The sequence below is a fragment of the Somniosus microcephalus genome, chromosome 19, assembly GCF_052327205.1.
Source record: "Somniosus microcephalus isolate GS21.2 chromosome 19, FLI_Smic_1.0, whole genome shotgun sequence".
Lineage (NCBI taxonomy): Eukaryota > Metazoa > Chordata > Chondrichthyes > Squaliformes > Somniosidae > Somniosus > Somniosus microcephalus.
In genome coordinates this window covers 60,973,095-60,996,633 of record NC_141005.1, presented here as the reverse complement: position 1 = coordinate 60,996,633, position 23,539 = coordinate 60,973,095, and the positions used below count along the sequence as shown (strand labels likewise).

At 45.1% G+C, this 23,539-nt stretch overlaps 1 protein-coding gene across 4 annotated transcripts in view; it reads right to left on the bottom strand.

The window, feature by feature from the left end:
- The window catches only part of cita (citron rho-interacting serine/threonine kinase a), a 311,435-nt gene that overhangs the window by 220,539 nt on the left and 67,357 nt on the right, over positions 1 to 23,539 (bottom strand). For all 4 annotated transcript variants that reach the window (XM_085961882.1, XM_085961879.1, XM_085961880.1 and 1 more), the window contains exon 10: positions 6,707 to 6,890. In XM_085961882.1, the coding sequence (XP_085818008.1) occupies positions 6,707 to 6,890 (184 nt within the window). The remainder of the gene's footprint in view (positions 1 to 6,706; positions 6,891 to 23,539) is intronic.

The window sequence follows — 23,539 nt, the reverse complement described above, 5'->3', positions numbered from 1 at the left end:
AGAGAAACTTGGAGTGGGAGGGGGAGGATCCAGTTGTCGTGGTCCATGTTGGTACCAACGACATAGATAGGACAAGGAAGGAGGTTCTGCTGAGGGAGTTTGAGCAGCTAGGGGCCAAATTAAAAAGCAGAACCACAAGGGTAATAATCTCTGGATTACTACCTGAGCCACGTGCAAATTTGGCTAGGGTAAATAAAATTAGAGAGTTAAATGCGTGGCTCAAAGACTGGTGTGGGAGAAATGGGTTTTGCTTCTTGGGACACTGGCATCAGTACTGGGGCAGGAGAGAGCTGTTCCGTTGGGACGGACTTCACTTGGCCAGTGCCGGGACTAGAATCCTGGCGAATCGAATAACTAGGGCTGTAGAGAGGGCTTCAAACTAATTAGTGGGGGGGAGGTTTTAAGAGTGCGAAAAATAAAAATGACAGCGGAGAAGGCAATAGAGCAAGGTAGCAGTGGGGGAATTAAAAACCAGAGCGTGTCAGGAAGGGACAGAATGTATAATGATAAGGGTAAAGTAGTAAAAGGGGTAAAAGCAGGAATAAATTGTCAGAAAACATATTTGAAAGTTCTTTATCTGAATGCACGCAGCATTCGTAACAAAATTGACGAGTTGACGGTGCAAATAACTACACATGGGTATGATCTGGTGGCCATTACGGAAACATGGCTGCAAGATAATCATGAAAGGGAACTAAACATACAAGGGTATTTGACAATTAGGAAGGACAGACAGGAAGGAAAGGGAGGTGGGGTTGCTATGTTAATCAAGGATGGAATCACTGCAATAGTCAGAAATAATATTGGGTCAAAGGATCAGGATAGTGAAACAGTTTGGGTGGAGATAAGGAATAATAAGGGGGAAAAAGTCACTAGTGGGCGTAGTCTATAGGCCTCCTAACAGTTGTAACGCTGTTGGTCGGAGTATAAATCAGGAAATAGTTGGGGCTTGTAATAAGGGAACAGCTATAATCATGGGGGATTTTAACTTTCATATTGACTGGACTAATCAAATTGGGCATGGCAGCATTGAGGAAGAGTTCATGGAGTGTATTAGGGACGGGTTCCTTGAGCAGTATGTAACTGAACCAACCAGGGGACAGGCAATCTTAGATCTGGTCCTGTGCAATGAGACGGGATTAATAAAAAATGTCCTAGTAAAGGATCCCCTTGGAATGAGTGACCACATATGGTTGAATTCCAAATTCAGTTTGAGGGTGAGAGAGTTGGATCTCAAACCAGCGTACTAAGCTTAAATAAAGGAGACTATGAAGGTATGAGAGTAGAATTGACTAAAGTGGACTGGGAAAACAGATTAAAGTGTAAGACAGTACAAGAGCAGTGGTCTACATTCAAGGAGATATTTCACATCTTTCAAGATAAATATATTCCACTGAGGAAAAAGGGGAGTAAAAGAAAAGACAGCCATCCGTGGCTTAGTAAAGTAATAAAGGATAGTATTCGACTGAAAACAAGGGCATATAAATTAGCCAAATCTAGTGGGAGGATAGAAGATTGGGAAGCATTTAAAAGCCAGCAAACAATAACTAAAGGATTAATTAAGAAAGGGAAGCTAGATTATGAAAGTAAACTAGCAAAAAATATAAAAACAGATAGCAAGAGTTTCTACAGCTATATAAAAAGAAAAAGGGTGGCTAAAGTGAACGTTGGTCCTTTAGAGGATGGGACTGGGAAACTAGTGGTGGGGAACATGGAGATGGCAAAGACGCTGAACAAATATTTTGTATCAGTCTTTACAGCAGAGGACACTAAAAATATCCCAACACTGGACAAACAGGGGGCAATGGGGGGGGGGCGGGGAGAGGAGCTAAACACCATTAAAATCACTAAGGAGATGGTACTCAGTAAAATAATGGGACTTAAGGCGGATAAATCCCCCGGACCTGATGGCCTACATCCTAGGGTCTTGAGAGAAGTGGCGGTAGGGATTGTGGATGCATTGGTGATCATTTTCCAGAACTCCCTGGACTCAGGAAAGGTCCCGGCAGATTGGAAAACTGCTAATGTAACACCCTTATTTAAGAAGGGAAGTAGACAAAAAGCTGGAAACTATAGGCCAGTTAGCCTAACATCTGTGGTTGGCAAAATGTTGGAGTCCATTATTAAGGAAACAGTAACAGAGCATTTGGATAAACATAATTTAATAGGACAGAGTCAGCATGGTTTTACGAAGAGGAAGTCATGTTTGACAAATTTGCTCGAATTCTTTGAGGATGTAACATACAGGGTGGATAAAGGGGAACCAGTGGATGTAGTGTATTTGGACTTCCAAAAGGCATTTGACAAGGTTCCACACAAAAGATTACTGATCAAGATAAAAAAAATCATGGGATTGGGGGTAATATACTGGCATGGGTGGAAGATTGGCTATCTAACAGAAAACAAAGAGTTGGGATAAATGGTTCGTTCTCAGGCTGGCAATCAGTAACCAGTGTTCCGCAGGGGTCAGTGCTGGGACCCCAACTCTTTACAATCTATATTAACGATTTGGAGGAAGGGACCGAGTGCAACATATCCAAGTTTGCCGACGATACAAAGATGGGAGGGAAAGCAGTGAGTGAGGAGGACATAAAAAACCTGCAAAAGGACATAGACAGGCTAAGTGAGTGGGCAGAGATTTGGCAGATGCAATATAATGTTGGAAAGTGTGAGGTTATGCACTTTGGCAGAAAAAATCAAAGAGCAATTTATTATCTAAATGGAGAGAAACTGCAAAGTGCTACAGTACAAAGGGATCTGGGGGTCCTGGTGCATGAAACACAAAAAGTTAGTATGCAGGTGCAGCAGGTGATCAGGAAGGCCAATGGAATCTTGGCTTTTATTGCAAGGGGGATGGAGTATAAAAACAGGGAAGTCTTGCTGCAGTTATACAGGGTATTGGTGAGGCCACACCTGGAATACTGCGTGCAGTTTTGGTTTCCATATTTAAGAAAAGGTATACTTGCTCGCGAGGCGGTTCAGAGAAGGTTCACTCGGTTGATTCCGGAGATGAGGGGGTTCACGTATGAGAAAAGGTCGAGTAGGTTGGGACTCTACTCATTGGAGTTCAGAAGAATGAGAGGCGATCTTATCGAAACATATAAGATTGTGAGGGGGCTTGATCGGGTGGATGCGGTGAGGATGTTTCCACTGATGGGTGAGATTAGAACTAGGGGGCATAATCTTAGAATAAGGGGCTGCCCTTTCAAAACTGAGATGAGGAGAAACTTCTTCATTGAGGGTAGTAAATCTATGGAATTTGCTACCCCAGAGAGCTGTGGAAGCTGCAACATTAAATAAATTTAAAATGGAGATAGACATTTTCCTAGCAGATAAGGGAATTAGGGGTTACGGGGAGAGGGCAGGGAAGTGGACGTGAGTCTAGATTCAGATCAGCCATGATCCTATTGAATGGCGGAGCAGGCCCAAGGGGCCATATGGCCTACTCCTGCTCCTATTTCTTATGTTCTTATGCATGACTTATGTTTTCACACCAGGTCCTATCATGTAGCTATGTACAGATTCAAACATACATTGCTGTTGTATGAAATTCCTCTGTCTACCATTTTCATACACCAATACTGCTGTTAAACGTTCACATGCTCATACATGAAACAGTCATTTCTGCGCTATTGTGTTCATGTAGCAGTTCCCATCTCTGCATGTACATATTAGGTTAATAATGAAAGCTCATCATACCCATTACCACATTCTGACACCACACTTTACCAAAGGTTATCATGGTCTTATGCGAAGTCTAATCTCTGCATGGCGCTCAAGTTACTGTGTTCCACATGCAGCAATCCTGCACTGTACTTGACGGCCAGGTCCCTTCATGCATGCATATAGTTTAGGCATATTCCCATGATGAGCCCAGCCGCCAAATTTCAAGCAACAGTTAGGATTCCGCAATCAATTAGTATGTACCTATAATCAGGTTGCATCACTGCGCACTTCGCCATGTTCATACATCAGATCCTGTCACCTTGGCTCAGTTAGTAGCACTCTCACCTCTGAGTCACGCGCTGTAGGCTCAAGTCCTACTCCAGTGTAGTACAGAGTGTGTGGTGTACCATTCAAGTGAATCATTACCCTCTCTAGATCTTTTCATTGGGAACTGCCAGCATGATATCGGCCGTCTCAATTTCTCTGCTCCCCTCACTCACTCTGAACTTGCAGCACTCCGTTCCCTCAGGTCCAACCCTGACATTGTCATTAAACCTGCTGACAAGGGTGGCACTGTTGTTGTTTAGTGAACAGAACTCTACCATGTGGAGGCTGAATGCCAATTCTCCGATACCTCCTCCAACCTCCCCCGGACCACGACCCAACCACCGAATATCAAGCCATTGTTTCCCAGACAGTCACTGACCTCTTCTGGAGATCTTCCCTCCCACAGCCTCTAGCCTCATAGTCCCCAAACCCACACAGCCTCCTTCCCAAGATCCACAAACAGGATTGCCCTGGTAGACCCATCATTTCAGCCTGTTCTTGCCCCACGGAACTTATTTCTTCCTATCCTCGACACTTTTTTTCTCCCCTTGTCCAGTCTCTTCCCACCTACATCCACAACTCTTCTGACACTCTCTGCCAATTTAAGTTTCCAGTTTTCTGGCCCTAACTGTCTCATTTTCATCATGGATGTCTAAACCCGCTACACTCCATCCCCCATCGGGACAGTGGGCCCTCCACTTCTTCCTTGAACGGAGGCCCAAACAGTCCCCATCCACCAGCACCCTCCTCCGCCTAACTGAACTTGCTTTTTCATTGAACAACTTCTCCTTTGACCTTTTATCCTCCAAATAAAAGGTATCGCTATGGGAACCCGTATGGGTTGCCTGCCTATTCTTGGAATGTGTGGAACATTCTTTGTTCCAGTTCTACTCAGATCCCCTCACTTACCTCGTTTTCCGGTACATTGATGACTGTATTGGTGCCACTTCATGCTCTTGCTCCGAACTGGAAAATTTCATCAACGTTTCTTCAAATTTCTGCCCATCCCTCGCCTTCACATGGTCCATCTCCGACTCTTCCCTCTCTCGACTTCTCTATCTCTATTTTCGGGAATAGTTTGTCAACCAATAGCTACTGTAAGCCCACTGACTCCCACAGCTACCTTGATTACACTTCCTCCTACCCTGCTTCATGTAAGGGCTCTATTCCATTCTCCCAGTTTCTCCATCTCCATTGCATAGAGTCACAGAAGTTTATGGCACAGAAGGAGGCCATTTGGCCCATCGTGTCTGTGCTGACCGATATAGAGCTATCCAGCCTAATCCCACTTTCCAGCTTTTGGTCCATAGCCCTGTAGGTTACGGCACTTCAAGTGCATATCCAAGTACTTTTTAAATGCGATGAGGGTTTCTGCCTCTACCACCCTTTCAGGTAGTGAGTTCCAGGACCCCACCACGCTGGGTGAAAACATTTCTCAACTCCCCTCTTACCCTTCTACCAATTACTTTAAGTCTATGCCCCCTGGTTATTGGCCCCTCTGCTAAATGAAAGAAGTCATTCCTATCCACTCTATCTAGGTCTCTCATAATTTTATACAACTCATTTAAATCTCCCCTCAGCCTCCTCTGTTCCAAAGAAAACAATCCCAGCCTATCCAATCTTTCCTCATAGCTAAAATTCTCCAGTCCTGACAACATCCTCGTAAATCTCCTCTATACCCTCTCTGGTACTATCATATCTTTTCTGTAATGTGGAATCTGTTCTGACGATGCTACCTTCCACACCAGTGCTTCCGATTTGTATTCCTTTATCCTCAACAAAGGATTCCCCTCCACCGTGGTTGACAGGGCCCTCGACCGTATCGGTCCTATTTCCCGCACTTCTGCCCTCACTCTTTCCCCTCCTCCCAGAACCACAAAAGGTTGCATGCGGCTATTATATTACTGAACTTTCTTATATAATCTATTAAAATGATTGATGTCTACATCCTTCAATTGAACAAAATTGTAACGTGCAATCCTCCCATCAGATCAGGCCTGGGACCAGTCCCTTGACAGAACACCGCAATTACCATGCCTGAGGTCCTATTCTTAGAAATAGATGCAATTCGCCAAGTCATACTGAGTTACGTAGGTTCTTGATTGGAATCAGGATGCAGTATATTGCTGCTTTGGTCCAGCTCAGCACAGTTCATTAATAAGGGGAGCGTGCCAAATATGGTTTCAAGTGTCCATGATTGAAACATTTGATCCGTGTCAAGCGCAGGTTGACGTTATTCAAGAAGCACTTTGCTCAAATAGAAAGATGAAGATTCACAGTACAGTACTGTAGTAAAACAGTTTATCCATACACTGGAACAGTCTGTAGACAGTGAAACAGCAAGATCCAAAGGAAGAAAACTAGACACTAGGCTCCAGCATTAGACCCGGCTCAAATGGTAACAGTGGCGGTACTTACAAATTTTGATCCTAGCTTAGCTAACAAGTCTGGTAAAAGCAAGAATTCTCTACAAGTTAACTTCCGCTTGGATACATTAGAAGTTTAATGAAGTAACATCTTTCTGTGAAGAGGTCTTTTACAAATCGCTCAGTATTTAAAAGGTCAACAGATAACTGTACTGAAGCGAACATTGAATGAGCATTTCAAAACACAATTGCCAGACTTTGTCTGTTACACTGAAATGCACTGCTGCTTTCCAGATCTACTTGCATTCTGCTGAGGGTGAAAGGGTTAACTGAATGATCACACTTACTCTGAGCGGGAGAGTGCAGCCAGTGTCTTGGTAAAGGACAATCCCACGAATGGCAAGTCCTCTCCTGTAAAACCCGATCTGTTCAGCTGCCGTGCCTTGATCGTCGGGCGCGAGATTTTCTCCGGTTCATCGAAATTGGACACATCGTCGTCAGTTTCCAGAGTGGGTACAAAAGGAGGTGGAACTGCAAGGGAAACACAAGATATGCCGGAATTCAGCAAAAGTAGAGAGACTGAAGAGGCAACAGCCGACATGTAATCTTACCAATAAAAACGGGGAGTGAGTCACTACTGGAGCTGTGTATTCAATAGGCTGTCACAGCTCATTACATCAGTTTGAGGTAAAAGTGGATCTTACTCACAGATAACCTGACAGTCATACAGGCTCAGGCTGATCTCTAATACAGCTCTGCAGATGCACCCTAAAGCTTCATTGTGTTACATATTCACTGTACTTATATGAAGATACAGTCACATATACATTGGAGGAAAATTATAAATAATAGTCTAGGCTCCACCTATCCTTATGCTACAGAAACACATCATCCCTTATTCGATGTCAAAGGACTCGTAGTAGTAGAGAAGTTCATAATAGACATACAGTGCTGCAATATCCTTACCTCTTGTAATAATTAAGAGCCACAATAGTTACATTATGGATTTACTACGCTTCCATAATGGCTAGTACCCAGCTAACCAATAATGAAGAGACAGGCTCCAGAGGCTGTTACTTACACAGCATTTTGGAATACGGTGATCATCAATATATTATAATAACCCTCAATTCATCAAGAACCATTTCTGGAAAGGACTAATCCTGATACTCTGCAGAGCCAACTGACAATGGCAGACTGCTGCCTGCAGAAACTTTATTTCTACACAAGTACAAATTTTCAACAATGAATATGCCAGCAGCTAAACTCAGTCAGCACTGCAGTACTTGTGCCAATCTGCTTCTTCTGAGACTGCAGGTTTAACCATGGCAGTTCTGAGCTGTCCAGTCCTGCAGCACAGCTTCCATGTAGGAGCCCAAGCACAATACCAGAGACTAGCTGAAGGGACCCTTCCAAAAGAGACAGAGACAAACCCCTTTGTTATGAACATAAACATCTGCAGGCACTACAGCAGTCAGGCATATTGTCGATCTAAACTACTCAATAATCCTGATTTGAACCTTACTATTTGGTTGGACTGTACCATCTGGCAGGGAAGCAGCATTAATAACAAGAGGATGGGCTGGTCACCTTTCAGGTTAACTAAGCAGTCCTGTGATCTATCTGAAGGTTCCCAAGTAGATACCATGCCATTCTATCAGCAACCTGCATTCTGCCTCCCAGCATTACCAAGACTCTGGCAAGGTTTGAGCAGAGCCAATAGCTTACTGACTAGGATTAAGGGGGAAAAATTCAGTATCGCCCCATTTGGAGCGCTGTTCTCGGCCGTGCGCAAAGTTTAGCGCCTGGCGCTAATTATCGCCTCCGACGGCAAACTTGGCTTTTATCGCCCCTGGAGGTGATTGGAGCGCTAAATCAGGCACTTCACACCTGTCTTAAGGCGCAAACGCCGAGGAGTGAGGCGCTACCTCAGAGTGCTGGCGAAGCAAGGAAGGGCAAATCAAAATAAACCTGCAAAGTGCTACTCAGTACTCAAAACTCTTTCACACAGCGTTGAATCTCTCCAGAAGTCTCTCTCTCTCTCTCTCTCTCTGACTGCGTGGTGCAAAAATGTCACCGACAAAAAAAGGCAGGAAGCGGTCGCCTTTAAATAGCGCTCCCCTAGTCCCTTTCTGACAGCATAACGCTCCCCTCAACCTGTCGTTGCTAGCGCCACTCAATATCCAGTCCTGGGCGCCAACGGGGCATTGCGCACTCGAATGACGTCACAATTTGCCGGCGCGGGAGATCATGGCGGAAGCGTTTAGCGCCGCCGCAAAATGTCTAGTTAATTTCGCGAGCGGCACAAGCATCGCCGCGCCCGGCCTCTAGTTGTTTTGCGCCCCAATTGGCGCCCTCTTAAGGCGCTAACGAGCGGCGCAAGCAACTGAATTTTTCCCCCTAAATGTCTAATGAGGGAGATTAAAAATTATTAGCATCATACAGATTCATGCAACGCACACAGGATGTTACAGTTCTGACCTGAAATACATCTTTCTAGTATATATAAAACACATCAAGTCTCCAAATCAGAGAAAAACCATGGGACAGTAATCTTGCCTAAATTATGGAGAATCGATTGTAAACGATGAATTATAAAGGATCAAATCCTTGTGGAAGGCAGTACCCGCCTCCCTGGTATTTTTAACACACATTTCAGTTTCCTTGATTTACTCTCACATTGTGAACTGTAAGTCTTCTTGACCGACAGGATTGAAAACGTACCATCTCTCCTTTCTTCTTCTCCAGTGGTAAATTCTACTGTGATTATAGGGGCAGAAGCACAATACCAAAAAGTAGACTGTGAAGTCAACCTGACAATTTCTGCTGTTTTCCTGTTCCAGGGATTGGTTTCCATGAAATAAAATAAAACATTGGCCCGTAATTTGCGGTCAACGGCAAAGCAAAGACGTTCGCCGTTGGCCCCGAAGAAAGCTGCCCACAAGGACCTCTCAATCTCCGTGGCGAGAAGTTTGCCTTTTTCGATGTGCAATTGCGATCAGTGCAGTATAATGGGAATTCCATAGCACGAGCTGCTGTGACGTCAACAAGCTGTCGAAGCAGCCAATCACAATGCAGAATTCTCACAGACAGGGAACCAGGAAGTGAAGAAGCTCCTTTTATTCTGACTTTTTTTAAATGTTAGAGAGCAAAACAAAGATTGGGGCTCTCACACGGGGAAAAGGTAAACCTGAAATAAGTATGAACAAACTTTTTTTTAAATGTAATTTTTTTTCAAGTTTCTTAAAAATTGTAACTTTTATTATAATGGAGAAATTTGACACTCCACAAAATTAAAATGAGTTTTTCAGGGCCATAATGTTTGTTTAGCAGTCAATACGCTGTTAAAACCCCAGTTACACCTAATCCAAAAAGGTCTAACTTTTAATGGGGTATTTAACAACAATATTACAGCGGAAAAGCCCAAGTTTGTGTCAGTTTCACTGATTACACTGATTGCTGGCTATGGGGGGGGGGGGGGTGGCACAGCTCAGTCAGGTGTTGCAGCAATGAATGACTGACCACAACTTAAGGATTTCCGTGTTCGGATGCGCATGTGCGAAATCCTGAAGTTGCAGTCAGTTTCAAAGAGATAATAACAGCGACCACTGTTCGCTCGCTGTTATTACCCACCGCAAATTTCAGGCCAATAGTACAGGTTGTATTGCAGATTGTCCCTGAATGGCAGATTGGCCCTCAGAAAGGCTTCTTCCTATAATGGGCAAGAGAGTTTAGGATCCTGCCAAAACAAACCTGCATCTCCCCCCTGAATGGGTGACTTTGTTCTCAATTCCATTCTCACGCAGCATCCTCAGTTTAAGTTAGTGCATTTGGGAAACATAGCTGTGACAAATTTACTGTCAGTTGCTGCCATATTTGCAGTTTCTGCTTTTTTCCTTGAAGTTTGTTTTTTTTCCTTTTAGGTTCTCTCCTCTCCCTCAACGTGTACCATTACCCAACTGGAGACAAGCCAACCAATATCCAGCTTTCTGTTAATGTTGCACTGTAACCAACCACTAGATGGCAAGCAAGAGCAGCACAGCCCAGCTCTCCCATCCATTTTTCTTCTCTCTGGAGAAGTTGCAACCTTCCTTTGGACATCTCAGTCTACCGAGATTGGGAATCGCAGGCATAACATCGCTTCTTGCAGGGAAACTACCATCTGGCTTCACCTGTTCATGAATAAACAAACAGTCAGTCCCAATATATTTTAACTGGCTCTTGGGCTACATTATTTTTGCACTGACACACATTCCAACATGTACATGCTGATACAAATTCAATTTTAGACGGCATTTTGGGTTCCATTTTTAGATCTGCTCCCTCGTTATTAAGCATTCAAGTTGCTCCAATGTAAAAGTGATGAGTTGTACCATACCATTAAAAGATTATTCCCACTCAGCTCATGGGTAAATGCACAAGGTGCAATGCTGAGACAGGCAGACCTGAAAGGTGCCAGGTTCAACCCCTCGTTACTGTAAGCAAATATTACCTACAAGGGGATATTACAATTGATCTCAGAGTCCTTAGGCTGGAGGGGGTAGGGAGGAAACAATAATCAGCCAGGGTTCCTTTCCTGGATAACCATCGGATGATGAGTGCTGTAAAATTCTCTAATATTGTTAGGTTTGTGCTTGGAAACCCCACTATGGTTAAATAGCTTTCCAACACTTACTGCCTGGGCTCAGATGAAAATGGCCTTCTGGGCAAGGTACCAGAGGCTGTCAGCACTTGCCGAACTGCAGAATACTACAAGTCACTACCTTCAAAAGAAGGGAGAAGAAAACCCCAACAATGGGTAAAGCTCACTCAATATTCACAAAGTGGAATCAGGATTAAACGGTTTTAGCCCGGTGAACACTGACAAAAATGATTTGATCGGCAGAAATTCAATAATTTATTCCAACATACTTAAAACTAGAAAGAAAAATGGAGATTAGGTGACAAAACAAATTGCCTGCTGATGTAGAGTTCAGTACTCAGCACCACTTCTCCTGCAGCATTGAAGGGGTTAGCATGCAGCTTGGAGACTATAATTATGCTGTGGATCAATGTGAGCCTATCCTTCAGAGGGATGGAACACCTACACACAGTTCGTGTACTGTACCACTGCTTACACTGGCAATCCTGTTTCCATGGCATCCTATTCCATTCAGGCATTAATGCAGCATTAGATAGTGCATAGATGGATTCAGGAAATAAACCAAAACATGCTCACATCCCTGCAATGTAATAGCGTCCCTCATGAAGTAGATCAATAACAGTTATAAATCAGCCCACTGTGGAAAGGAGACAACTAGCATTCACAATCCAGTTATAGAATTAATCTAAATAACTATACCCTGAGTGATGCCCAACAGCCATCCTTCTGCCATTCCAACTCCATAACAGGTTAACACGTCAGCACAATTTCCCCCATTTGAGCAGCACTGTCAGCATTAGGTACAGACCATCACATTACTAGAGCAACAGTTCACATTACCCGTTTCTGGAGGGAAGCGCTCACTGGTTCTACAGTGCAGTGTAGTTTTTTCTCATTGTATATTCATCAATGTATGACTCATAATAAAGTCCTAGTTACAAGCCCACAGAATAGGTGACTGTAGTGATGTATAAACAGAACTCTCAGTGAATGCCAAATAACATCCAACACAAAATGTGTGCACACGTTACTGATAATCCCGCACAAGGATCAATATCAAGCTCATCATACTACAGGTAAAATTGGTCAACGTTAATCCAAGGCTGTTGTAACAAATAAAGCAGCACACTGAACAGTTCATCCATATTCACTCTGCAACTAATGCATTGATTAGTGAGCGACAGAGCTACGCATTGCTATCAATTATACCATCTATCTCAATCTTAGGAAGTACCTCGGATACAATATTACCATTTATACCAAAGATAAATTGGGCCTCTTGTGGTGTCCCCATGCATCAAGGCTGGTAACCAGTCTATAGGGGACTAAATAGAAATTTTGGTACGTAGCACTAAAAAAAAGGGAGTACTCAACTTTTTGCCCTTTGTTGTACTTCATACTCTATCCAGTAGCATTATATAGGGAGGAGTACACATGCACTGGTGTTTTTGTGGAACAGTACGATATGGGGACAAAAACCCAAGTACTAAAGCACATCCTTATCTATATTATAAAAGATCCCACAGTGCTATCTACCCACAGATGTTTCAATTGGTTTTGAATTAGAGGCTGGAGGTCATGAAACATCAGCCAGGTTTTAACCTGTTTCTGTTTCAGGTGAACTGTAGTGCAGGTCCAGCAGGTGAGACCCCCAGCCTCCCAAAGGAGGGAACCTTTAAAATTGTACACAATTTGAGAAAGCTGCAAGAGTAATCCAACTGTGCCACATTAGCCCCAATACTGTGACTACTGAAGTAGGATCCTCCTTTGCTAGCTGACAAAAAAAGCATGTGTTTAAGAAATTACTATGCTATTGCACAACACAGCTGAACCGGTGAGGTAACCTTGTAAAAGGCAATGTAAGCCTGCTCTGGTCTCTCACCAAGGATTGTTGGGGTGATCTTTCTACTGATTTATAAACTTGACTAGGTGACTAAGGCTAAATTTATTCTACAGCTGCAGTGTGAATAAGAAGTGGTTTCTCTTGGCACAAGTGCTCAAGTTTTGCAATGTAAATCCAGGGTCAGGGCCTGACCTGACTCGAGTGAAACAAAGTGAGACTCCCTGCTACACTTCCTGACCCTTCAACGCCTATCCACCATCTAGAAAGCTCAAGTCAGGAGTGCACTGGATTACGGACTAGTCCTCTGGGTGGTTGCAGCCGCAAGAAGCTCCACTGGGCTCGAGATCCACCACCACTGGCATATTATGGCTACAATATTTTTTTTATTATGTGGGCATCACTGGCAAGGCCAGCATTTATTGCCCATCCCTAATTGCCCTCAAGAAGGTGGTGGTGAGCCACCTTCTTGAATCGCTGCAGTCCATGTGGTGAAGGTACTCCCACAGTGCTGTTAGGGAGGGAGTTCCTGCATTTTGACCCAACAACGATGAAGGAACGGCGATATATTTCCAAGTCAGGATGGTGTGTGACTTGGAGGGGAACTTGCAGGTGGTGGTGTTCCCAGGCACCTGCTGTCGCTGTCCTTCTTCTAGGTGGAAGAGCGGCACCGTGGTACAGGGGGCCATCCAGGTGTGGGGAGAAGGAAGGAATGTGGTAGTGGTAGGGGACCGCATAGTCAGGGGGATAGATACTGTTCTCTGCAGCTGCAAAAGAGAGTCCCGAAGGCTGTGTTGCCTGCCCGGTGCCAGGGTTATGGAAATCTCCTCGCGGCTGAAGAACTTGGAGTGGGAGGGGGAGGATCCAGTTGTCATGGTCCATGTAGGAACCAACGACATAGGTAGAACTAAGAATGAGGTTCTGCTGAGGGAGTCGGAGGAGCTAGGATCTAAATTAATAAGCAGAACCTCAAGGGTAATGATCTCTGGATTACGACCTGAGCCACGTGCAAATTGGCATAAGGTCAGGCAGATCAGAGGGTTAAATGCGTGGTTCAAAGAGTGGTGTGGGAAGAAGGGGTTTCAAATCATGGGGCACTGGCACCAGTAGTGGGGAAAGAGGGAGCTGTTCAGTCAGGATGGGCGCCACTTAAACCGGGCTGGGACCAGCGTCCTGGCGAAGCGAATAACTAGGGCTGCAGAAAGGGCTTTAAATTAAAAAAAAGGGGGGTAAAGGTCAAGTGAGGGGAAATTTGGAAATCTAAAGCGAAAGGTCAATGCAATAGAGCAACGTAGCGATTTGGCTAAAAATAAGCAGAGTGTGACAGGAAGGGACAGAGAGTTTAACAGTAGCAGTGCAGCAGAGAATAAGGTCAAAGCAGGCAATAATGATAAAAAATTTAAATTATAGACTCTTTATCTGAATGCATGAAGCATTCGTAACAAGATAGATGAACTAGTGGCACAAATAGAGATAAATGGGTTTGGTCCAATAGCCATTACAGAGACGTGGTTGCAAGGTGACCAAGGTTGGAAACTAAATGTTCCAGGGTACTTGACGTTTCAGAAAGACAGGCAGAATGGAAAAGGATAGGGAGTAGCCCTGATAATAAAGGATGACATAAAGACAGTAGAGAGAAAGGATCTCAGCTCAGAAGAAGTCTGGAAATGGAATTAGTATGGGTGGAGATAAGGAATAACAAGGGGCAGAAAACACTGGTGGTAGTAGTATAGAGTCATAGAGTTACACAGCACAGAAAGAGGCCCTTCGGCCCATCGTGTCTGCGCCGGCTATCAAGCCCCGTCTATTCTAATCCCATTTTCCAGCACTTGGTCCGTAGCCTTGTATGCTATGGCGTTTCAAGTGCTCATCTAAATGCTTCTTGAATGTTGTGAGGGTTCCTGCCTCTACCACCCTTTCAGGCAGTGAGTTCCAGATTCCAACCACCCTCTGGGTGAAAAAGTTTTTCCTCAAATCCCCTCTAAACCTCCTGCCCCTTACCTTGAAACTATTCCCCCTGGTTATTGACCCCTCTACTAAGGGGAAAAGTTCCTTTCTATCTACCCTATCAATGCCCCTCATAATAGAAGATAGGAGCAGGAGTAGGCCATTCGGCCCCTCGAGCCTGCTCTGCCATTCAATGCCGATCATCCAAATTATAGAAACATAGGAGATAAAATAATTTTGTGCACCTCAATCAGGTCCCCCCTCAGCCTTCTCTGCTCTAAGGAAAACAACGCCATCCTGTCCAGTCTCTCTTCATAGCTAAAGCGCTCCAGCCCAGGTAACATCCTGGTTAATCTCCTCTGCACCCTCTCCAATGCAATCGCATCTCTCCTATAGTGTGGCGACCAGAACTGCACACAGTATTCCAGCTGTGGCCTAACTAGCATTTTGTACAGCTCCATCATAACCTCCCTACTCTTATATTCTATGCCTCAGCTAATGAAGGCAAGTATCCCATATGCCTTTTTAACCACCTTATCTACCTGTCCTGCTGCCTTCAGGGATCTATGTACATGCACACCAAGGTCCCCGATCCTCTGTCCTTCCTAGGGTCTTACCATTCATTGTGTATTCCCTTGCCTTGTTAGTTCTCCCAAAATGCATCACCTCTCACTTTTCAGGATTAAATTCCATTTGCCACTGTTCTGCCCATCTGACCAACCCGTCTATATCGTCCTGTAGCCTGAGGCTTCCCTCCTCGCTATTTACCACTCCACCAATTTTCATGTCATCTGCGAACTTACTGATCATACCTCCTACATTCATATCTAAATCATTAATATACACTACAAACAGCAAAGGACCCAGCACCGATCCCTGCGGTACACCACTGGACACAGGCTTCCAGTCACAAAAACAACCTTCGACCATCACCCTCTGCCTCCTGCCACTAAGCCAATTTTGGATCCAATGTGCCAAATTGCCCTGGATCCCATGGGCTCTTACCTTCTTGACCAGTCTCCCATGTGGAACATTGTCAAAAGCCTTACTGAAGTCCATGTAGACCACATCATCAACTGCACTACCCTCATCCACACACCTAGTCACCCCCTCGAAAAATTCAATCAAATTGGTCAGACATGATCTCCCCCTGACAAAGCCATGCTGACTATCCCTGATTAATCCCTGCCTCTCCAAGTGGAGACTAATTCTGTCCCTCAGAATTTTTTCCAATAATTTCCCTACCACTGATGTTAGGCTCACTGGCCTACTGTAATTCCCTGGTTTATCCCTACATCCTTCTTGAATAATGGTACTATGTTAGCTGTTCTCCAGTCCTCTGGCACCTCCCCTGTGGCCAGAGAGGTTCTGAAAATTTGTGTCAGAGCCTCTGCAATCTCCTCCCTTGCCTCACACAGCAGCCTGAGATACATCCTGCCAGGGCCTGGGGATTTATCCACTTTTAAGCCCGCTAAAACCGCTAGTACCTCCTCCCTCTCAATACTAATTTGTTCAAGTATATAACAATCCCGCTGCCTGATTTTTATGCCTACATCGTCCTTCTCCATAGTGAACACAGATGCAAAATATTCATTTAAAACCTCACCTACATCTTCCGGCTCTACACACGGATTTACACTTTGGTCCCTAATGGGCCCTACTCTTTCCCTGGTTATCCTCTTGCCCTTAATATACTTATAAAACACCTTGGAATTTTCCTTTATTTTGCCCACCACTCTTTTTTCATGCCCCCTCTTTGCTCTCCTAATTTCTTTTTTAAGTACCCCCCTGCACTTTCTATACTCCTCTAGGGCTTCCACTGTTTTTAGTCCTTTGTATCTTCCAAAAGCCTCCCTTTTTTTCCTAATCCATTCTCGTATATCCCTTGACATCCAGGATTCCCTGGGTTTGTTGGTCCCACCCTTGACCTTTACGGGAAGATGTTGGCGTTGTGTTCATCAACACCTTCAATTCATCTGCCTTACTCGCAAGACTCCTTGCATTAAAATAAATGCCATCCAGCCTTGCCATACTCCCTTGTGTCGTTACATATTTGCTCTGCCTTCCAGGCTGACTTGTTTCACCCCCTACTATAGCTCCACTCCGTATCCCATCCCCCTATATAGGCCCCCTAACAGGAGCTATACCATTGGACAGAATATTAATCAAGAAATAGTAGGAGCTTGTAACAAAGGTAATGCAATAATCGTGGGGGACTTTAATCTTCACATAGATTGGACAAATCAAATCAGCAAAGGTAGTCTGGAGGACGAGTTCAGGAATGCATTCAAGATAGCTTCCTAGAACAATACGTCATGGAACCAACCAGGGAACAGGCTATTTTAGATCTTGTATTGTGTAATGAGACAGGGTTAATTAGCACTCTCATAGTAAAAGAATCTCTGGGGCAGAGTGATCATAATATAATTTCACATTAAGTTTGAGAGTGACTTGCCCAAGTCCGAAACTAGAGTCCTAAACTTAAATAAAGTCAATTACATAGGTATGAGAGGCGAGTTGGCTAAGGTAGATTGGAAAAATAGATTAAAAGGTATGGCGATAGATAAGCAGTGGCTAGCATTTTTAAAAATTTCATAATTCTCAACAAAATTACATTCCATTGAGATACAAAAACTTCATGGGAAAAGTGATTCAACTGTCGCTAACTAAAGAAGTTAAGGATAGCATTAGATTGAAAGAAGAAGCTTATAATGTTGCGAAGAATAGTAGTAAGCCTGAAGATTGGGAGAGTTTCAGAAACCAGCAAAATAACCAAAAAATTGATAAAAAAGGGAGAAAATGGAATGAGAGAAAACTAGCAAGAAATATAAAAGCAGATTGTAAGAGTTTCTACAAGTATGTAAAAAGAGAGTAGCAAAAGTAAACGTTGGTCCGTTAGAGGCTGAGACAGGAGAAATTATGAGGAATAAGGAAATGGCAGAAACGTTAAACAAATATTTTGTATCTGTCTTCAGAGTAGAAGACACAAAAAGCATACCAAAAATGGAGGGGAAACAAGGGTCTAATGAGGGTGAGGAACTTTTTTTTTTTCGTTCAAGGCCAGCATTTATTGCCAATCCCTAGTTGCCCTTGAGAAGGTGGTGGTGAGCCGCCTTTTGAACCGCTGCAGTCCGTGGGGTGAAGGTACTCCCACAGTGCTGTTAGGTAGGGAGTTTCAGGATTTAGACCCAGCGACGATGAAGGATCGGCGATATACTTCCAAGTCGGGATGGTGTGTGACTTGGAGGGGAACTTGGAGGTGGTGGTGTTCCCATGCGCCTGCTGCCCTTGTCCTTCTAGGTGGAAGAGGTCGCGGGTTTGGGAGGTGCTGCCAAAGAAGCCTTGGCGAGTTGCTGCAGTGCATCTTGTAGATGGTGCACACTGCAGCCACGGTACGCCGGTGGTGGAGGGAGTGAATGTTTCAGGTGGTGGATGGGGTACCAATCAAGACGGCTGCTTTGTCCTGGACAGTGTCGAGCTTCTTGAGTGTTGTTGGAGCTGCACTCATCCAGGCAAGTGGAGAGTATTCCATCATACTCCTCACTTGTGCCTTGTAGATGGTGGAAAGGCTTTGGGGAGTCAGGAGATGAGACACTCGCCACAAAATACCCAGCCTCTGACCTGCTCTTGTTGCCACTTAATGTAATTAATAAGTAGAGAAAAAGTCCTAAAGAAACTAATGGGACTAAAAGCTGACAAATCCCCTGGACCCGACGTCTATATCCCAGGGTTCTAAAAAAGATGGCTGAAGAGATAGTGGATGCATTGGTTTTGATCATCCAAAATTCCCTAGATTCTAGAACGGTCCCAGTGGATTGGAAGGTCGCAAATGTAACACCGCTATTCAAGAAAGGAGAGAGAGAAAAAACAGAGAGCTACAGGCCAGTTAGCCCGCCATCAGTCGTCGGGAAAATGCTGGAATTCACTGTGAAGGAAGTGATATCAAGTCACTTAGAAAATCATAACATGATTAGGCAGAGTCAACATGGTTTTATGAAAGGGAAATCGTGTTTGACAAGTTTTTTTGAGGATGTAACTAGCAGGGTAGATAAAGGGGAACCAGTGGATGTAGTATATTTGGATTTCCAAAAGGCATTCACCAAGGTGCCAAATAAAAGGTTATTACACAAGATTAGGGCTCATGGGGTTGGGGGTAATATAGTAGCATGGATAGAGGATTGGTTAACGGACAGAAAACAGAGAGTAGGGATAAACAGATCTTTTCAGGTTGGCAGACTGTAACTAGTGGGGTGCCGCAAGGATCAGTGTTGGGGCCTCAGCTATTTACAATCTATATTAATGACCTAGATGAAGGGATCGAGTGTAATGTATCCAGGTTTGCTGAGGATACAAAGCTAGGTGGGATAGTAAGCTGTGAGGAGAACACAAAGGGCTGGATTTTCTGAATGGGAAGCTTTTGGAGGCAGGACTGCTGCTTGCCGGTTCTCAGTCCTGCCTCCATCAGCTTCTGGCCAACCAGCGGGAATTTCCCCTGATTGACCTTGTTAAGCCCGCCCAGCGGGCTCAGCAGGCCAATTAGGAGGAAGTCAGTGACAGAGCACATCAACGTATGACATGTCATCTGTCAAGAACATTTGAAAGAAGAAATGTCATCATTTGACAGCTCTGTGAAGCTGTCAAACACTGACATTCTGTGTAGTTTGATGAGACATTGTGGTCAGGATTCATCAAACCTTTCTACTTTGCAGAAATCAGCTGGTTGTTGGATTGGAGGATGTAACAGCCAGTCTGTGATTTCTACAATGGAGATGTCGGGGACTACGGCTCCACAGCGGCTGAAAACTGTAGGTAGAAACAAAGGTAAATTAACATTTTCTAACAGTTTACACTCACCTCACATACTTACCACTCCACACTTACACCCATCACTCACCTCTACATCGCACTTTCAGCCCCCTCCGACCCCCCCAGACCTCCTACACCCCGGCGGGATTCCCCCAGGTCAGGAAGCCCGCACTTCAGAACGAAAAATGGGGATAATCCTATTTTCTGCCTGTTAACAGGCAGTTAATAGGTTTTAATCCCATCCCGCCTCCAAGGAGACGGGACCTGGGGCAGGACGGCTTCCCGCCTCCGGGCAAGAGGGCACGGAGGCAGGTTGGGGGCGGGTTTGCCACCCACCCCAAATTCTGCAACTTTCCCGGCAGTCCCTCCTCCATACCCGCCTCCTCGGGGCTGAGAAAATCGAGTCCAAAAAGTCTGCAAAGGGATATAGATAGACTAAGTGAGTGGGCAGTAAGGTGGCAGGTGGAGTATAATGTAGGGAAATGTGAGATTATTCACTTTGGCAGGAAGAATAGAAAAAACAGAATATTTTTTAAATGGTGAGAAACTTTCAAATGTTGGTGTTCAGAGAGATTTGGGTGTCCTCGTGCAAGAAACACAGAAAGCTAGCATGCCGGTACAGCAAGCAATAAGGAAGGCAAATGGCATGTTAGCCTTTATTGCAAGGGGATTGGCGTAGAAGAGTAAGGAAGTCTTGCTACAATTGTACAGGGCCCTGGTGAGACCACACCTGGAGTACTGTGCACAGTTTTGGTCTCCTTATCGAAGGAAGGATATACTTGCCTTGGAGGCGGTGCAACGAAGATTCACTAGATTAATTCCTGGGATGAGAGGGCTGTCCTATGATGAGAGATTGTGTAGAACGGGCCTATACTTTCTGGAGTTTAGAAGAATTGTAATGTATGTACCTTTAAGGAGAGAACTACTTTTTACAGTTCCTGTATCCTGTAGTACCGGCAGTGACCACACCTGTATATAAACCCTGAGTAGTGATCTGTACAGTCAGTTGCAGTTTGAACCCTCATTCAGTAAACACCTGTTGATCGTTCCATGCAGTCTTTTGTCCGATTATTGAAGGACACAACATTAAGATACATGGATCTAACATTGGGGACGACGCAGATTCGAACCTACCTGCAACTCTGCATCACCTCCCAGGGATTCGCTCCTGGAGAACAGTGGAAGGAGGTCAAGTCCAGAAGCACGGGCGTCGACCACGGGCAACCACCCAGTCATCCAGCGGAGATTTGAGCATCACAGGGGAGGCTGTCGAGAGCCAGGCTTGGCTTTCCAGTCACAGTGGTCCAGCGAAACGGGCTGGCAACAGGTACTGCGCAGACCCTTCCCGGACAGCGGCAGCTAGAGCCGACCGAGCGGCACAGAAAAAGGCCGAGCAGCGTCGACGGGGGAGAGAGAGAGAGAGCAGAGCGCACAGGGCGCAGCCGGTGTTCAGGACGGAGCAGCTTCAACGGAGAGAGAGACGAGAGAGAGCAGAGCGCAGCCGGTGTTCAAGGGCCGAGCAGCGTCAACGAGGGAAGAGAGGCGCGCAGGAAAACGCGAGGCGCTGCCATTGCCACGAGGACCGCAGAGAGCGGCATTGGCAGCAGCGCATGAAACCCACAGGGCGTCGCCATTTGCCACGAGGACCGCCGAGAGCGCCATTGGCAGCAGCGCGGGAGACGCCATTTTAAGCCGCAGCGGGGAAGAAAGGAAAGCGCGGGAGACGCCATTTTAAGCCAGTCTAACCACACCCAAAAATGCCGAAGAGTGGCAGTATCACAGCGTTCGACAATGAAGTCGAAGATTGGACGACATATGTCGAACGCATAGAAGTATACTGCAAGGTGAATGAAGTGCCAGATGACAAGGAAGCGCTGGTATTGTTGAATTCAATGGGTGCAAAAACGTATGGCTTACTACAAAACCTAGTAAACCCATAGAAGCCAGTAGAAAAGGATTTTGAAAACAGTGTCAATCCTACAGAACCACTTAAACCCCACACCGCTGCTGATAGCAGAAAGATTTAAGTTTCACAAAAGGAACCAGCATAAAGATGAAAGTAATGCTGAGTATTTAACGGAACTGCGCAAGCTATCGAAACACTGCCCGTTTGGAACGGGACTAGCAGATACCTTAAGGGACAAGTTTGTGTGTGGGCTTCAAAGTGAAGGAACCCAGAAACAGCTTTTATCTGAAAAGGACCTTACGCTGGAAAAGGCTTTCAGCATTGCGGTATCATATGAAGCAGCAGCACGGGGCGCTGCAGAGATACAACAGAGACCGCAAGAATATGGCACAAATGAAATGTCATACGGAACAGTGAAGTGCTACCGCTGCGGCAGAACAACACACGACCATAATGATTGCTGGTTCAAGGACAAAGTGTGCAGGCAGTGTGGAAAAGTAGGACACATAGCAAGAGTCTGCAGGTCGGGAAAGAAAACCAGCAGCAAGAAATCTCCACAGGAGAAGTACAAGAAGGTACAAAAGGTGACAGAGAGTAGTTCAGACGAACAGAAGAGTGATACAGACTCCGGAAGCAAGGAGCTGGGTTGTTTGAAACTACATAATATGATCAAAACGGAGGATCACCAAATTATCTGGGTCACGCTCAAGATAGCAGGAGTCCAAGTGAAAATGGAATTGGACACAGGATCAGCCCTAACCGAAGGGACTACAAGCGGCTATTCTCACATATACCCTTGAGAGATACAAAGATTGTCTTGAAGATGTACACGGGGCAAAAAGTCTACTCCAAAAGGAAAAATAAGGGTGAACGTTATATATAACGGCAAGGAAACACCAAAAATGGACCTATATGTATTGCCAGATGGAGGACCACCACTACTAGGACGTGAATGGATCCGGAAGATACAGCTAGATTGGCAGTCCATACAAGCACTGACTGTAGATGCCAAAAAGGATGACGACGTCACACCTGGACGACTGTCAAAAATGCTAACTGACGCACAAGAAGTGTTCCAGCAGGGACTCGGAACACTAAAAGGCATAACAGCGACGATCAAAATAGAGGAAAATGCAAGCCCAAAGTTTTTTAAGGCCAGACCGGTACCTTATGCGATCCGCCCAGCCGTCGAAGCAGAGCTGGAAGGTTTGGAACGTTCAGGAGTACTGTCCAAAGTGGACTGGAGCGAGTGGGCTACACCCATCGTTCCTGTAATGAAGAGGTCGTTGAGTAATACGCCTGGGGAACCAAAGAAGGTTCGCATCTGTGGGGACTTTAAGGTGACAGTGAACCCGGTCCTTCACACTGTACAATATCCGCTTCCGCGGATTGAAGATATTTTCGCCTCGCTATCTGGAGGGAAACGCTTCACTAAGATTGATCTGGCCCAGGCGTACCTGCAAATGGAGGTAGAAGAAGCCTCAAAACAGTACCTCACGATCAATACTCATAAAGGTCTCTACCAATACAACTGGCTGGTGTTCGGGGTAGCATCAGCTCCGGCTATTTGGCAAAGGGCAATGGAACAAGTCCTGCAAGGGATTCCAGGGACCCAGTGTTATTTGGACGACATCCTGGTCACGGGCAAAAATGACAGTGATCACCTCGCCAACCTGGAGCAGGTGCTCACTAGATTGAAGGAATATGGGCTCCGAGCTAATCGCCACAAATGCGAGTTTTTCCAGAAGCAGATCTCGTATTGTGGCCACGTTATTGATAAAGAGGGGTTACATAAGTCCCCTGAAAAGATTGAGGCAGTAGTCAAGGCTCCAGCACCGGAAAATGTGTCACAACTGAGGTCGTTCCTCGGGCTGGTGAACTACTACCATAAGTTCTTGCCGAATTTGTCTACCGTACTACACCCACTGAACACCCTACTGCAAACGGGGGTACCATGGAAGTGGAGTGACGAATGTAAACGAGCTTTCCAGAAGAGCAAAGCATTGATCACATCGAAAGAGGTGTTGGCTCATTTCAAC